The sequence below is a fragment of the Syngnathus acus genome, chromosome 5, assembly GCF_901709675.1.
Source record: "Syngnathus acus chromosome 5, fSynAcu1.2, whole genome shotgun sequence".
NCBI classification, from domain to species: Eukaryota; Metazoa; Chordata; class Actinopteri; order Syngnathiformes; family Syngnathidae; genus Syngnathus; species Syngnathus acus.
In genome coordinates, this window is record NC_051091.1 from 7,610,600 (window position 1) to 7,627,303 (window position 16,704).

General features: G+C 42.8%; 1 protein-coding gene across 40 annotated transcripts; it reads left to right on the forward strand.

The window, feature by feature from the left end:
* Window positions 1-797: 797 nt before the first annotated feature.
* On the forward strand, window positions 798-16,612 carry znf740a (zinc finger protein 740a). Of its 40 annotated transcripts, none has more exons than XM_037252191.1 (20): window positions 801-1,129; window positions 2,527-2,695; window positions 2,843-3,025; window positions 3,139-3,285; window positions 3,720-3,840; window positions 4,020-4,103; window positions 6,108-6,191; window positions 6,645-6,728; window positions 7,098-7,181; window positions 7,819-7,902; window positions 8,451-8,534; window positions 9,396-9,479; window positions 9,810-9,893; window positions 10,819-10,902; window positions 11,214-11,297; window positions 11,981-12,064; window positions 12,394-12,477; window positions 13,678-13,761; window positions 14,100-14,218; window positions 14,326-16,612. In XM_037252191.1, exons 2-20 carry the CDS (start codon window positions 2,651-2,653, stop codon window positions 14,497-14,499), a joined length of 1,881 nt encoding a protein of 626 aa, XP_037108086.1. In that variant the 5' UTR covers window positions 801-1,129; window positions 2,527-2,650; the 3' UTR covers window positions 14,500-16,612. The 40 variants fall into 40 exon arrangements, with proteins under 40 accessions (XP_037108088.1, XP_037108095.1, XP_037108097.1 ...); XM_037252192.1 differs by having other exon boundaries at window positions 3,139-3,255; window positions 14,326-14,541; XM_037252193.1 differs by lacking the exon at window positions 2,527-2,695 and having other exon boundaries at window positions 798-1,129; window positions 14,326-14,541.
* The last annotated feature ends 92 nt before the right edge of the window (window positions 16,613-16,704 follow it).

A 16,704-nucleotide genomic window follows, 5' to 3' on the forward strand; every position in this document is an offset into this window, starting at 1 on the left:
GGAGTGGAGGAGGCAGGTCATGTGACTTTATGCACCAATGAGCTTTGGTGTTACGTTACTTCTACCTGCCCTAGTTTTGTTTATTGTCCCAAGTCAGAAAGTGTACTTTTACAAGTTAAACGCCGCCAGAATAAAAGATGAGAATTACACACGTTCTTAGTGGGTATACAAACGCAACATTGTTAAGCAAGAAAAAGAAGAAAATGAAAGAAATTCATCGAGTAGTTTCGATCGTGAATTATGTAATAAGATAAGCAAAGGGCGTTTTAATTAAGCATTAACACCATCTTCGTTAGTCAGTCATGTTGCTTGTTCATACTGTATTATCATAATTGCTAACTTATTTACAATGATAAGAAGCGCCGTGAGCTTTACCCACCTGTGACATTCACTTTTGCAGCGTGGACTTCATAGTGAAAAGTGAACGACAGTGTTTCTCTCATCAAGTATTAAATTCTGCAAACACAATGATAACTGACAATATTATTATGCAGCAACTTTGCATATATTTATGCAGCAATAACTATTCCACGGCAAGCCACAATTTGGTATTACGTTGTATTGGTAAATTGTGGCTGCGATGTTGTAATTTGCGGCCATCATTTAGTATTCCTGGCCACAATATTTCGTGGCCTCGCTTTAGTGTAAATTGAAATGTAATTACTGTGCTGTACTGAAGAATTTTGAGAAGAAAGTCAATGCAGGATTAATTTGAAATTTTTAATTCCATTTGAATGAGCATTATTGTTGTGAAGAAGGGGCTGAAGCAGGGGCGCGGGTTGTTATGCTGAGTCCCCCCCCCCCCCCCCTCCTCCTCTTCCTCTTCTTCGTCCATCTGCGTCTCTTCAGTCGCGCCTCTGTCCGCAGCAAACCGCGCTCGGACATCTCCCACGAAAAACGTCCCCACAATTATACCCGAAACGTCGAGTAATGCCGTCCTCTAATGTCCAAATGGTTTTCACGAGCGTGTAAGAATCGACGCTGGCTGGAGTGGTGAAGAAGATGATCTCTGAGCTCAGGGAGGCTGTGCTGCTGCTACGTGGGGGAGTGGGTCCTTACATCCTGTGGCGTTTCCTGTGTTTGTAAACTAGACGCTCTCGGAAAATCCTCGGCCGACCTAAGCTCCAAGGTAAAACGATCATCCTTTCATCGCCTTCTTTTGTATTTGCTGGCTTTTCACGATTAATCTGATGGCGAGCGTCGTTTCGTTTTGGACGCCTACGTAAGGAGGAGGGTGAACGCGAGACATTTACTCGATATTTTAGCATTGACGGTAGCCGTCGCGAGCTAACGTTAGCTTGTTCGTCGAGAGGGGGAGGCTCTCCACGACGGCCATTATGAGCGTCGTTATCGCCCCATCTAGTCTCGAGCGACTCGGGCTTTGTCTTCAAGATTTACACCGAAAGCGATGTTGTTTATTCTCCTCTTGGCGACGAACGTGTTCGCCGGGCTTCTGTGTGTAATTCAAGGCGAAATGCCGTAAAATAACACGCAGTGTATAACGTTGCAGTGGGCGAGGGCGCTCCCGAGGCAAGCGAGCTAATGGCTACTCGAAGTGCGCTTAACTAGCGTCAGGTTTGGTTGACGCGCGAAGGCCAAGCCCTGCAAAATGTCGAAAAATGCCAACTTCTCTTCCTCAAATGAAATGTGCCAATAAAGTCCCACCGTTACACCCATAACATACTCCACATTGTATCATTTCTAGTGAGCCAAAGCGTTTTATTACTCAGTAACAAGTGTTAACAACGTTAGCCTAGCAAAGCTAATATATGTTACATACTGCAGCTTTCACCAATATAAATATTTTCGTCTATTATTTTGTACTTCGGTTTTTGATCGTGCAATAGTGTAACGAATTACAAGGGCCATACAATATACATGACGCTGAAAAGGGATATACGCTTTTATTAGTGCATTTTCTATTGAACGCGTTACAATTGTCCTCTTTAGCTGTTAGCTTCTTGCTAAAGATCATTTCGTCAAGTCTGAATGACATTTAAAATGAGTAATCATTCATAGCAGCCTGTATTTTTTTTATCTCGGCCGTTTTTAACTAAAAAAATAAAGCACTCATAAAGATCATACTTAGTTACATTTGTTTTTTGCATAGTCGTGTTGGTTTGATTGTTATTTCCCATGTAAAGTCATACTACAATCCCTTGTCAACATGTCCCATGCTATGTATGTTGTCAGTTATTGCCATATATTTCTGTTTTGTTTTATCCAATAACTATAAATTGCTATCAATACCAGATGTAAGTTTTGATTTTTCATATAGCTCTTACACTCATAGAAGTAAGCAGATTCTTGAAGCCAATAAGTGAGTGTACCATTGTACTGTAAAATGACACAATAGTGTTCACAATTTTACAAAATAAAACCTAGATAAGATTCATCTAAAGTTGCAGTTGCACAAACTTTAATAAACATAACCACTGGAGTGTATGTAGCTAAAAAAAAAAAAGAAGCAAAAAGTGATGTTTTAATTCCATGTCTTGTCTATTTCATCCACATCCTCTTCTTCAGTTTGAATGCTAGATGAGTGAGGTGGGTGTGGCTTCCCACCAGCCTGACCATCCTGACTGACGGCTCTGTGGATGACCTTGTCCCCACCCCTGTCCCTGCGCTCACACACACCGTTACCACAGCAATGTCACATCTGCCCAGCAGCTCAGTCCGCGACCATATGAAATGGGTTTGTGTTTCAGAACACCAAAGTGGTTGCAAGTCACTTTTAATGAACAGTCTTGTGTCACTCAGGATGTTGTCATTGATAATTGCAGTGCAGTAGAGACATGTCAACATATATTGTCAATCTTAAATGTCATCTTTCATGTCTTAGGCCGGTCTGCTCGGCTGTGAAGCTGTGCTCTCCAGTATGGCCCTGATGCAGGCCAGCACCATGGCAGCTCCACCCAAAAAGATGATGGCTCCACTCGGACACGCACCGCCACAGAGGGACGGATCTGACCGTGGTCCCCAGAGTCACATGATCCTCCCGTCTGGCATGAGCTGTCCACCCCTGGTTAGGATTCACTGTGAAATTTAGTGAAATATTTTCACAACTGGCTTTGCATAGTGTTTAAAATGTAAACAGAAGTCCTTCAATAATTGTCTGTTCTTTGTGCTTTATTTTAGTTGATCCGGAAGGAAGGTGAATTCCAAGCTCCGCGCCTACTTGATGAGAAGGACATGAGGACCAATGAGGACCTGCAGCAGAAAAAAAAGAACAGGAAATCAGTCCCGCCCTGTAAAGTGAGAGAACAAGAGGGAAGGGGAGGGAAGGTCAGTGGCTGTGATTGCAAAACAGGGAACGGTCTTGGAGCGCTCCCCCTCTTGGGGCTCTCCCTAGTCTGCACATTTGTTTGTGTGTGTGGGGGTGGGGGGAGGAGTAGCAGGGAAGATGTGGTGGGGGTGGAGGATCTGGAGAGGAACGCGGGGGGGAGGGGAGCAGGGCAGAGCGCTGCACAATAACAGCAGTTGTGTGCATAACAGGGGGAGCAGCACCATGGCCACTTGGAGGGGATTAGAGTTAATTTTCAATCAACCCTCAACAAAAAAAAATTAAATACACCTGGATTGTAGTATATTGATCTATATTACTTATTTTGCTTTTCAATAACAAGACGGTCAGGAGAAGGTATGGAAACAAACGTCTTAGTTTATGACTGGTGCACAGAAAGTGTTGCTAAATAGCTATTCATTGCTGTCCTCCTCAGGGTGCAGGTGGAGATGAAAACGGTCCGTCTTCCAAAGTGCAGAAAAACTTTATTTGCGACCACTGTTACGGAGCATTTCGGAGCGGGTACCACCTGAAGAGACACATCCTCATTCACACAGGTACGCGTCACGCTATCAACCATAGCAGCCTGAATACGGGCACATTTAAATGGTCTGGATTATGGCACTGTGCAGCAACTGTAAGGTTTCAAATGGCCTGTTTGGTGTGATAGGTTTTGCCTCACAGTTGTAGTGGTTTCTGTGGGAGCTTGAACTAAAACTGGTGCTCTTCGGTTTAGGGGAGAAGCCGTATGCTTGTGCCGTATGTGACATGAGGTTTATTCAGCGTTACCACCTGGAGAGACACAGCCTCATTCACACGGGTATGCGTCCTTTAAACGTACCCATATTGCATATATCCTTCAGGCTGCCTCTGTGTAGTCTGACACTTTGAAATAATGGACGGATGTTCAGGGTTCATTTTGTCTGTGGACAGTAATTTCCAACAAAGCCACCACGCAAAAAAAAAAAAAAAATCTGTTCCAGCCCGAAGCATTTCAAACACAACATTTGTCTTCTAAGTTGTTTCCTCAACATCAAGTAAACCTGCTCCAGACGGTTATCACAGTGTGTGGTCCCATCAGTGCCAAGTCCACTATTAAAAATCCTCGCTTTTTTGTAGTTTAGCACTTTCCAAGAATAGTTTCAGTACGTTATTTGGACTACAGCAGATCCTACAGAATTCATTTTTTGTTTTCAAATCCCAAATGTGTGGACGCTACATCTGGCCTTCATCTGTGATATCTTTATTCTGGCTTGCTTTTTTGCCTAGACCCGGTTTGTTCTAACAACTATGGCCTTAAAGAAATAAGAAAAGAGATTCCATTGGGTTCATGCTATTGGTCCAAAAAATATGAAGTAATACTTACTGATGACCTCGTTGATATTTTTCAGCACAGTACCGCGGTCCCCAATTTGTACTGCATTTAAGCCATGTACTGGTTTAATTTGAAGACATTTTAAAAAAATTAATCAAAGCAAATGATTAGAAATACAACTCCCTTAAACAACTTAAAAATTGGGCCTATTAACAGCTCATTCAACAAATTCTGACGAGTCCCAGATTCTTTTTGTGGGATTAGAATTTGTTTGATTACAGAATTGTGCTCTGAGTACTTGCCACTCATCAGTTTTGTAAAGTTATAAAAGCAAGATTTTTTGATCGTGGACTTGAAAATTGACTTGTGGACCACAGTGTTTGTCCCCAATAAATAGGTCAGATGTAAACATCTTAAAATAAAACCATTTTTTGAAAAATCACTGCATGGACATCAAAGGACTGCGTCACTTTAGATTTTTATGTTTTAAGTGTTTCACATTGATGAAAAGTCAACTTCTAAAGTAAGTAACTTTCCGCTTTTTGTCTAACTATAAGAAAGTGCAGTAAATCTTTCATTATGTTGGCGCTTTGACATTTTAATGAGAGGCCCCTCAAAAAATGAAAATACGATGAACAAGAACCTTGTCATAATCATACTACAACCTGTCATTTTTACATACCAATCACATGATTCTACATAATATAAACATTCTTGGTATGATATAAATGTAACCACATTATTAGCCTTCATTCTCTTGATGCATTTTGTTTTGTTTGAAGCTTTTTCAAGATCACAAGTTGGAATAATTCTTGTTGGTTCATGCAGTGTGTCGTTAAAATTAGGTGAAATAGAAGGAACTAGTGTATTAAGTGTGGTGTTGGTGAAATAGGCTTGTGTGAGAATTATGTCTCATTTTTTAATAGGTAAATATGTCGGTTTGTAGTGTTTTGTGTCCTCCAGCTTGGCGCCTTTTGAATGAAGCAATGGCGATTAGTCCTTTGATGTCCACCCACATCTAGCATATGCATCAAAAATGCTGCAGCTCACATGGCTGAGCTGCAATTAGCTCTGGATTTTTTTTTTTTAGTTGAGGCTTTCAGCAAAATTTCAATGATGGGAGTTTGGAGCAGGAATTGAATGGCAAGCTTTAGCATTCCGGGGCAGGTCATGCCTGGAAAAAAAAAAAAAAAAGTCCCTCCCCAGTGTTAAAACGGTCATTCATCATAGTACCAAGTGATGCAAATGTGTCTGCTTCCGCTGGCCCGTGCGATCGCTGTCTTGCGCGTTTCTCTGCTGTCTTGCTGCTGCCGCTGCCTCCTTGTGTGTCTCGTTCACGCATGCTTGGCTCACATCCTGTGGCTGTTTTTGTGTCATAACTCCCCACAACAAATGCTTCCAAATAACAGAAGATCTAATTGGACCTAAACGAGCCGTTACCGACTGTCCCTTTTTTTTTTTTAATGCCAACGTGAGGTCGTAGGCTAACGTGTTACTTTGTGTATGTAGGGGTGAAGCCGTACGCTTGCTCCATGTGTGACATGAGGTTCTTCCAACGTTACCATCTGGCGAGACACAGCCTCACTCATACTGGTATGCGTCTACTTACACTAGTCTCAAGTGCCTCCACTTATCCGCTCATTAAACAACAGACTGTGACGACTCAATCGTGTCTCAATTGACGTTAAGGTTTTTATTCGACTCAAAATGTTAGGAAGAATGAAAATGTATCCAGACATGTTCCGACAGACAAATACAAACTAGCGTTGCGTGTCCTCGTAAAATGTACAAAACGTCAGCTTTTCCCCCTGCTGAATGCTCTACTTTGTTCTGCGTAGTTAACTTCTTTGTCCCTAAAAAAAAAAAAAATCATCTTTAGCCACATTTAATGTAGCCGACATGATTTGGGCCTATAATTAGACACAGCCAAAACATGAGTTGCTGGGAGGATGTGTGGATGTATAAGAAGAGCTACACGTGAGGGAAGAGTTGATGGTTGTGATTTGTTGTGTTTCTAGCTTCTGCTGACATACTTTTTGTGTGTAGGGGTGAAGCCATACGCTTGCTCCATTTGTGACATGAGATTTTTCCAACGCTACCACTTGGCAAGACACAGTCTCACTCACACCGGTATGAGGTTGCTCTTCCTTGATCCGTTTCAACTCTCCTACCGGCCTAGTTGTCATGAACTTATTTCGAGAATGATCTCCACTGGTCTCCTCAGGCCAATAGTAGTGCTCGTTGCTATCTGACATAACCCTCAAAGTTGTTGTTCTAGAGATAAGAGTACTTCCATGTTTTTGGTCCACTTTATACTTAGCCTGAAGACCAACACGTTGAAGTCTTTCAAAACGTACTGTAAAACAATAGCTCAGTGTCGTATACTTGTGCCACTGCCTTTGGCATGTCTGGATACATAATAACCGGGCGTGTCCTGTTGACATCATTGTGGTGTTTGGTGTTTCTTTTTGCAAAACACTTTTTGCTCTGTGTGTACAGGGGTGAAGCCATATGCTTGCTCCATGTGTGACATGAGATTTTTCCAGAGATACCACCTGGCGAGACACACGCTCACACATACGGGTACATGTTTATTCTCAACCTTAGCACACGTTGGAGTGTATAGGCCTCACCCTAGCCGTCAGAGCGCCGGGACACAAAGGCCTTTCCACTGCACGCTACCTACACGGCTCTACTCACTGATGACCCATTTCCATTGTCGGTTGAGGTTCCAAGCATGTCGTGACGAGACCATACGGGGCAAACCGCTGCAGTTTTGTCATTGCGTTTTGTTTTGTTTTTGGTCACATTTGGGCAAGAAATGATGCAAACCAACACGCAGTTGTGAACGCTATCGTGTTCTGCTCCAGAGTTTCTGTTTGCTTGCTGGTGCCAGACTCCTCTCAAAGAAATTGGTTGTTAGCACGACTAGCTTGTTTTAAGCGGGGAAACCAAAAGTATCCAAACAAGTCCGAGGCCAGCCGTGTAGGTGCCACACAGTGGAAAAGCAGCTCAAGACAAATAAGGGCCATTTAATTGTGTACGGTTCTTTCATGACTTATTTTTGGTTTTCTTATTGTATCAGCATGAATGTGTGACTAAGAACCCGTTAGCCTTGATAGTCTATAGAGTATGTACTGGCCCCAAACTGACTTTTGTGACATTTGTGTTTGTAGCTGACAGGAGCACTTTAATAAAGTTTGGTACTGTATGCATTCAGGGGTGAAGCCGTACGCTTGCTCCATGTGTGACATGAGGTTCTTCCAACGTTACCATTTGGCAAGACACAGCCTCACTCATACCGGTATGCTGCATTTGTTCCCCTTTTACCTTTAAACCTGTAAATATAACCCACCGACAAGGAAGTCCCGTTTCCTGCAATAAGACCATTATGTAATTGGTGGAACATTTCCACTTGAACTAGGCTTTGTTGGAAAACCGTCCACTGAAAAAAAATGTCCCTTTTTGTGATTGAAAACTATTGTTACCTTAGCATGTTATCATTGAGCACTTGATGACACCACCAGTAGCGGGCACATTACACAAATAAGACTCAATGGCAGACATCAATAGTCTGAAATACCAAAAAAGTGAAGTTCCATTTGGCTTCTAACAAATTCAGCTTCGAAAGGATGCCAACTGTCTGCATTGAGACTGAACATTATTAAAGTAGCTCCTACGTCTGCTTCTTGGTAATGATACCACTTAGATTGTGATGTCTGCCAGTTCTTTCTGGCGTAATGGCTCATCCACGGTCACTTATTTTAGCATGCTGTTCTAAATCGCATGAGCTTGCATCGTGTTGCATTTCTGTGTTTGTAAATGCATCTAACCTTCTTGTGTTCCGTCCAGGAGTGAAGCCATATGCTTGCACCATGTGTGACATGAGGTTTATACAACGTTACCAACTGGAAAGACACAGTCTCACTCACACAGGTAGGTCGATTTTATTTAATGGTGCCGTGGTCATGTGGCCGCCATGAAATTGTGTTGCCACAATGTAGCCAAACGATTGTGTAATGTCAATTGTGCACTTTGCAACCAGTTGCATAAAGTTTAAAGTCCCCACCCTTGATACATAAGCCTTTATTCAGACATCTGGCAATTATTCCACTATCTTGATAATAAAAAGATATGAGGGATTATACAAATAATTCATTTCGGAACCCACATAGGGCACTTGTTGCTCATTCAATTTACTGACATCGTCTATTGTCACTTTTTATTTTGAAATGATTGTTACAAAAGCATCAATTATGGACTACATCGCATTTTATCATCATATGATCGCAATGTTTTCCCAGTACGGTGTTGCATTTATGTCCAATTTTACATTGCAGATGTTACATTCTTATATATTGTGCATAGTTTTCCAACTGCCTAAAATTGTCTAACCTGCGATCAGCGTTGAAATATAAATCTGTAGAATTGAGGAAATTTCTTATTGGCTATTGGGCTTGGTGAAATACGTCCATTTTGGACCTCAACTATTCCTTTGGATATTTCGTTTTCTAGGTTTGCAGATTGGTTTGTTTTTCTTTCCGGAAGATTTTTTTTTTTTTTTGTTATTGTCCAAGATTTAGAAATTCGAAGACTGACTGTAGCAATCGTAGTCATGGAGCAGTCATGTCGAATTGGAATGGCAGATGCACTTCCTCACCAGGTGGAATCTCTGCCGCAAACTAACCGCTGATGAGTGCAACCAAACTTTACTAAATTGGTAAAGTTTAGCGGCGATCATTTTTGGCAGTTGAATCATTTCCTTTTCACGCTAAAGCTGGTACTTTGTGTGCGTAGGGGTGAAGCCGTACGCTTGCACCATGTGTGACAAGAGGTTTTTTCAGCGCTACCACCTGGCGAGACACAGCCTCACTCACATGGGTATGCGCCTGCCAATCTTAAGACAGTCACACCATTAGGATGCTGCAACATCTGTTAAATGTCTGTGTTCTGACACGTTGTCGATGGGGCAGATTTAGTGTACGAGCACCAATGACATTATGGGCATGTGTAATGTAAGTGGATCAGAAACTCGTGTCATTTTATACAAGCTCCGACTATGCCCGTGTCACAATTGTTAGGGTATGACATTGGTTATTAACCACAGACATCAATTTAGTCCGGATGAGTTGATTTTTCAATACATCATCAAGATTCCTTGTTGCTTTGGGGCAGAGACGCAAATTAATGCTGTTGATGCTCTGCATTTAGGTGTGAAACCTTATGCTTGCACCATGTGTGACATGAAGTTTTGTCAGCGTTACCACCTGGCAAGACACAGCCTCACTCATACGGGTATGGGTCCGTACACCGTGCCCAGTACATTCTGTGTGCACCTTTCCATTTGCCACTTCAGGAAATCACTCATGTCTAACTTACCATATCAGATACAATGGGATTGGGGAAACCTTGTGTTTTTATTAGGGTCGTAGGATATCGAAAATTTTTTTGTAGTAACCAAAATACGTAGGTTGTTAATATATGTATTTTACTTTGTGTCAAAAACACTCATATAAACAGATTAGCTACTATGTAGTGCACTCGGTATTAGATAGATACGTAAGTGGCTGGTATTATTAATATTGTCTGGCTACATTATTTTCTTCTGGCTTTTTATTGGAATAATGCATCTGTAGAATTTACATGAACACTTGAAAAAACTCCAGTCTTCAAACTTTACATAGAATGATTTTTCCCTGGAGCTAAATGCAGTGGCCATGTTTTTTGGATGCAACAAAAGCCAAACTTAGAGCTTGTGAACAGTGACGACGTCTGAAGAGAGTTTAGTGTACAGTTTTGAGACTCTGATTTCTTCAGAAGAACAAACGGATTCTCTTGGAGCGTCGTTTATACTTGGGCCTAATTTGCTTCAGTTGTCGAGACCCTGATTGCTCGTCAAGTTTGTGTACTACCCACCCCCATTGATCGATTAATAATAGATTGGACAGACATTTGTTCGATTTGTTTCTATCGGATTTTTTCTGATGTTTGACATTAGCTTGTCATGGCTAGCGTGTCATTTACCCGTGTTTCGTTCCTCCAACTAAATCGAAAGGCACTTCAGCTAAATCCCGTATGGTAGAAAAAAACTGATGTCAACAGATTGAGATATTGTCATTGCATCAATTGAGAAATGTGTGGTTAATAACCAATAGCGTAGCTGTGTTTATAAAAGAGCAAAGCAAAGCAAAATATTATAATGTTGCTACTTTGCATTCAGGTGTGAAACCTTATGCTTGCACCATATGCGACAAGAGGTTTTTTCAGCGCTACCACCTGGCAAGACACAGCCTCACTCATATGGGTATGCGCCCACCTTGCCCATGACACTTAAAAGTCACGTTTGACTTAGCATGACATCACACACAGCATATGTGACGAACGGCTAAATTCAATCGTACCTTAGACGTACAACCGCGGATTATTGCGTCCCACATTTTGTGCCGAGTTTGGTCCTAAAAAGGGGCGTTTTTGCCTATCCCAAAAAATTGCCCGAAAAATGTTGGTTTACAACCCATCAATTCTAAATAGAGAAGAAGCACATTGCATCACTGTTGGATTGTGAACTCCCAAAACCAAAGTGTGAATGTAATCCCTGTAATACTCTGCGTTTAGGTGTGAAACCTTTTGCTTGCACCATGTGTGACATGAGGTTTGTTCAGCGCTACCACCTGGCCAGACACAGCCTCACTCATACCGGTATGCGTCTATGCACCCGCCCCTCCATTCTGTTGAATCCGTACTGCCCATCAAGCGTTAGCGTACATAGCCTAATTTAAAAAAGCGTCATTCGGTAACGGGGGGGGGGGGGGGGGGAATCCAATTAGCGTTACGGCCGTGTTAAAGAAAATGGAGGCCGCTATCTTGGTTAGTTACAGTGGGGACAGTTACAGCAAAGATGCCAACCATCCTTATTTCCCAGAATGTCCAAAGACGCCATAGTTGGAAATAACCTATCCTCCATTGTCTCTGTGTGTTGTCTCGCCACACACTTGTGAATTCAGGGCACCCTCGCACCAGCCCAGACACATTAATTAGACGACATGTCTATGTCGAGAACTCATGCATGCATGAACTGATTGATGCCAGTGCACATGAATTCACAATGAGACTTGATCACCAGTAGTAGATGTCTGCAATGTCAGCGGTTGTGCCGGGAAGTCGGGAGGATTGGCATCTCTGTTACTGGCAGATACATGCGTGAAATCAAGTTGAGAACCGCGCCACTGCAAAGCCGCTAAATGCCACTGCAAAGAGGCAGACTGAAATCGGGTTACTGCATGAATTGGCGACTGTGTGGTTAATAACCAATAGCGTCGGGATGTACTGGCAACGAATGAAAATGGAGCCGAAGTCATGTAACACTGCCACTTTGCATTTAGGTGTGAAACCTTATGCTTGCACCATGTGTGACAAGAGGTTTTTTCAGCGTTATCACCTGGCAAGACACAGCCTCACTCATTTGGGTAGGCACCCGCCCACCTAAACAACAACACTGACCCCGTGCGGATGATGATGATGATGATTAGACACAAGGCTAGCTCTGAGTCGATGTAATTGGACGCGCGCCATTCAGCGTTTAAATCGCAAACACGACTGCAATGAACACAAACAGTGTGACATCATCAGCTCATCTTGTGTTAGCTGTGGATTTGAAAATTGGTCAAATACAACTTGAACGAAATTGTTGGATTGACCTCTGAAAAGTGGTTAACAACCCATCAATGACAATTTGACGTATGATGGAGCCGAATGACAAGTCTTGAAAATTAACGTCTTAATGCTCTGCGTTTAGGTGTGAAACCTTTTGCTTGCACCATGTGCGACATGAGGTTTGTTCAGCGCTACCACCTGGCGAGACACAGCCTCACTCATACGGGTATGGGTCCGTACACCTGCCCCTCTCATCTTTCCAGTCACTCGGTGTGCTTTGACGCAAGCTTTCCAAGAGCGTAGCTTCAACCCTGCCAGAAATATTCACGCTTAATCAGACCTTTCCCTGGGGAACAAAAATGTTTAAAAAACGCTTTCAATCACTTCTATCACACATCCAGGTCGACGCTAACTTGTCTTGATCGTCACACATGCTAATCTCGGAACATACGTACAAGTACGACCGTAGAGCTCAGCCAGAAAGCGTCTCAGATGTGGATTTGTGTAATCCTCCATTTTGTTTTCCCATTGGGCCTGTTTTACAAAATGACACAGTGGGATGCCATTAGTGTTGTTGTGTTGTTGTTGAGGGACATTTGCAGCCTGAATATAGGACAATTCATTGGAATACGGTACTTAGAAATTCAAAATTCTATTTTCCCGACCAGAAAGCGCACCAGATTATAAGGCAAATAAGTCAAACTTTATTCAACATCAATTTGACATCCATATATTGGGTGTACTGTTGATCTTTCTTGAAAAATTTGAAGAAGAAAAAAAGATTTTTAGCTGAACAAAGACGTTTTTATTACTCCTAATAAATACTGTTATACCAGACAGGGACTGATGAGGTGTGTTTCTGGGCTCGTACCGATTTATTAGTAATCAAGGAGGCCGAATGCTGATAGTTCCTTTCAGTTAAAGGGGAAGAAATAGGTGTCCAAAAAAAAAAAAAAGTGCAAACCACAACTCATCACTTTGTTGAAATTTCCTTAAACACATTTTTAAACACGTGCCGATGCATATAATCATTCCATCCTTACAATCCCCTTTTCTTTAAATATTCTTCTTCACTGATTGGCTGCGCGAATTCTCAGCGGCTTGCAATCTCATAGTGAGGAATCATTTTGAGCATATATGCCCCCAAACCCCTCCATACATATCCAAATTAGCATTCATTTACGACACTCGTCTGTGAACATGGAGAACGAGCGTGAGGGTTCTTGTAGAAGCTATCGAACGTCTCATTGTTAATCTAACACCGTGCGCTTGGTGTCTTTTGTGTTGCAGCCGCATCCGCGTAGTTTGCATGTGTGAACATTTCCGCATTTGTGTGTGTGTGTATGGCAGAGGTGATGTTGCACGTTACTTGACCTTGTGTGTGGTGTGTGGCGGGTAGGCCTAATACGCTGCTCTGTGTGTGTAGGGGTGAAGCCGTATGCTTGTTCCATGTGTGACATGAGGTTTATTCAGCGTAACCACCTGGAGAGACACAGCCTCACTCACACGGGTATGCGTTCCGTTGCCGCGCCCCCACCCCACCCACCCACCGCTCGCACCCACCCCACACCCCCCCGACGCGCCACACCGCAGCCTCCACTTTGATGGGATGTTGAACCAGCATCACACGCAGCCCAGATGTTGTTGCGTGCATCTGGGCCACGATAACTCCACTCTGCTCTACACATAATGAGTTGATGAGCAGGCCTTTTGATAAGCCAAACTCTCATTAGTCACTGATAAGGCTTTCTATCCTACTATTGCTGCAACGATACAGTTTGACATACTTTAGTGGTGCAAAAAAACAAATATTGACGCATTGACTCTGTTGTGTGTGCTTTTTGCTAGGGGAGAAGCCGTTTGCGTGCGACATGTGCGATATGAGGTTTATCCAGCGCTACCACCTGGAGAGACACAAGCGCGTGCACAGCGGCGAGAAGCCTTACCAGTGCGAGCGCTGCCAGCAGGTGAGAACAACTAATTGGAAATATAAGTCCTTGGCAACTGTGTTTCAAGTCGCCGCATGTTTGGGAAATGTGTATTGAGCAACGTCCGCTTGTTGTTTTCCCCGCAGAACTTTTCCCGGACAGACCGCCTGCTGCGGCATCGCCGGCTGTGCCAGGGCCGCGGTGTAGCTAAAGTGGAGACCCAACCGTGTTGTGAACCGCGCCAATATGCCCAAGAAGCACCACCCGCCCCTCCGACCTGGAGCCCCATGCACCCACCTCCGGGTCGCCTGGCCGTCTGACATTCCATGTTGGCCGCGTCCATCGGGCATCCGGACACAGGACCGGCCAACGGGCGTGGCGCTCGCTCTGGACTGAGCGGCTCCGGTGCAGACTGACCATGCGGCTTCAGTCTTGGATTACTAATAACTGCGGGACATTTGTTGGTTTTATTGTAACAGTTTCTTTTCTCCCCACCATATTTTTTTAATGACAAGACTTTTCTGTGATGAAGAGTGTTCCTGTTTTGTACTTACTCTGTTTTTATCGTTCCGATGCATCCGCATTTGTTGTTGGTACTCTGTAATGACAGCAGTCTTTTTTTTTTTTTTTAATTGACATCCAGGGACATAGTTGTGAGGAAAAGCAATTCATTGTGTCACTTAAGTCCAAATATGGCTTGCGTCAACCAGATCTTGCCGGCCGCGGCAGCTGTGTTTCAGTTAGTGTCACCATGGCAACGGTAGCTTGACCAGGACTCTATTGTGAAGCCATCTGGTTGACCGGCGTTCTTTGCCTCTAAGAGCATTAGGGGTGTACTGTCTGTAAATATTGCTACTAAATTCACAGTTGGACTTAAGTGGATTTTTCTTCCTCCCATTTGGCCAAGAATTACCTACATCTCGCAAGCCAGTGGGCGTTATTGTTAACCAGGACTTCCATGGAGTAGGTGATGAGTGGGCAATCCCATTCTGGCCACGTGTTGACCCGCCCCTGTTTTGTTGCCTGTAACTATCAAGTTAAGATTTCTCTCTGTCAGAATCCTCTTCTTTTTTTTTCTTCAATATTATTTAGCCTTTTCTCCCCACAATGTTTTATTACTGTGTATCAGATGTATTTACAAAGACAAGGCCGCTTTTATGTCACAGTGGATGTTTTTAATCCTCTAAACTGTCATGGTTACAGAATGTTGGTGACCCCAGTTGAAGGGAGAGTCACATGATGTCTAAAACTGAAGCCCGGTCTGGTGAAACCAACACTCTGCTGTGCACTAACCATTGCCTTTTTATGCAGATACTCTGTGCTTGGTGTGTTTTAACAGGTGTATGTCATATCTTTGGGTGTAGCCTTAACAAAGTGCGGATACATAAGTAATCATTGTAATACTAAACATTATTGTAACAAAGCATTTTGTTGTACCGGCGCAAGCAGAGAGGCGCCACGGCGGCCGCTGCCGATCGATTTCTCAAACTTGACCCTCCGCGAGTTGTTCTCATCCACGGCCTTGCGATGAGAGACGCTTGCGTGTACATAAGACATCCTTGAGGTTGAATGAATGTAAGAGGTGCAGTCCCAGAGTGTCTGTAGTTCCTCCGTGATTGCCCGAAAGAACATTCATGTTTTATGTTCAATGCAAATGAACAGTGTAGATTTCATTTTGCCGACTGACGGAGGGTCGGGTTCGAGGAATGTCTCGACATTCTTCCAGCTGTGCACAAAGCATGCCGCTGGTGCATAAGTGACACTTGTTAAAAGGGCAATACAGTACTTGTTGTCAGTTTAGTTTTGAGTAGGACCGCACAAAAGAACCCTGACGTCTCAATCGCTTGTTTTGAACATGGAGGTTTTAACTTTTCACTCGACTCAAATGTGGGTCAGAGTTTTATTTCAAGTACATTTATATTCTTAAATTGTAAACACTGGAGTGACGTGGGGAAAAAGGCAAACTGAGTGATGGATATTTTTGTTTCCTTCAAACTGTACTCTGTTTTAGAAAAAGCCTCTTTCTCCTCAGAGAAGATGAACATTTGGATCAGTACAGCTGACAGCCCATGATGGTGGTTTGTTTGAAGAAAAAGATTGCTTCTGATGCAAAGTCCCTGATATTTGTAGTAAATTATATTGATCATGGTATTAGGAGAGCAACGGCATACTGCTAGCTATCACAGATTAGTTGTTTTCTTTATTAGTCTTGCATGCAAAGTTATGGTCCTCAGTTGAAATAATAGAATCTTGATATTGATTATTTTGTGTAGAAAAATGAGTGCATACAAGTAACCTCCTAAAACTGTTACAATAATTATTGTAAATGGGCTAACTAATAATGTACCCTTGTGATCCAATTAGTTTCAACCGTATGGAAATCGGAGGAGAGGCTTCTTACTATTATGCTGAAATAAAAACATTTGTTAAGGATGTCTGTCTCATTCCTTAAATTGCTCGCATCCGATTAACTAACATTGGAACTATTTCAAATGTCTCATATTTTCTATAATCTTAGGCTTCCA

Bases quoted from the DNA above. Each gene is read 5' to 3' on its own strand.
- znf740a (XM_037252191.1), top strand. From the start codon at position 2,651: ATGTCACATCTGCCCAGCAGCTCAGTCCGCGACCATATGAAATGG. The intron at 12,065-12,393 runs GTAGGCACCCGC...CTCTGCGTTTAG, and splicing joins ACACAGCCTCACTCATTTGG to GTGTGAAACCTTTTGCTTGC. The intron at 12,478-13,677 runs GTATGGGTCCGT...CTGTGTGTGTAG, and splicing joins ACACAGCCTCACTCATACGG to GGGTGAAGCCGTATGCTTGT.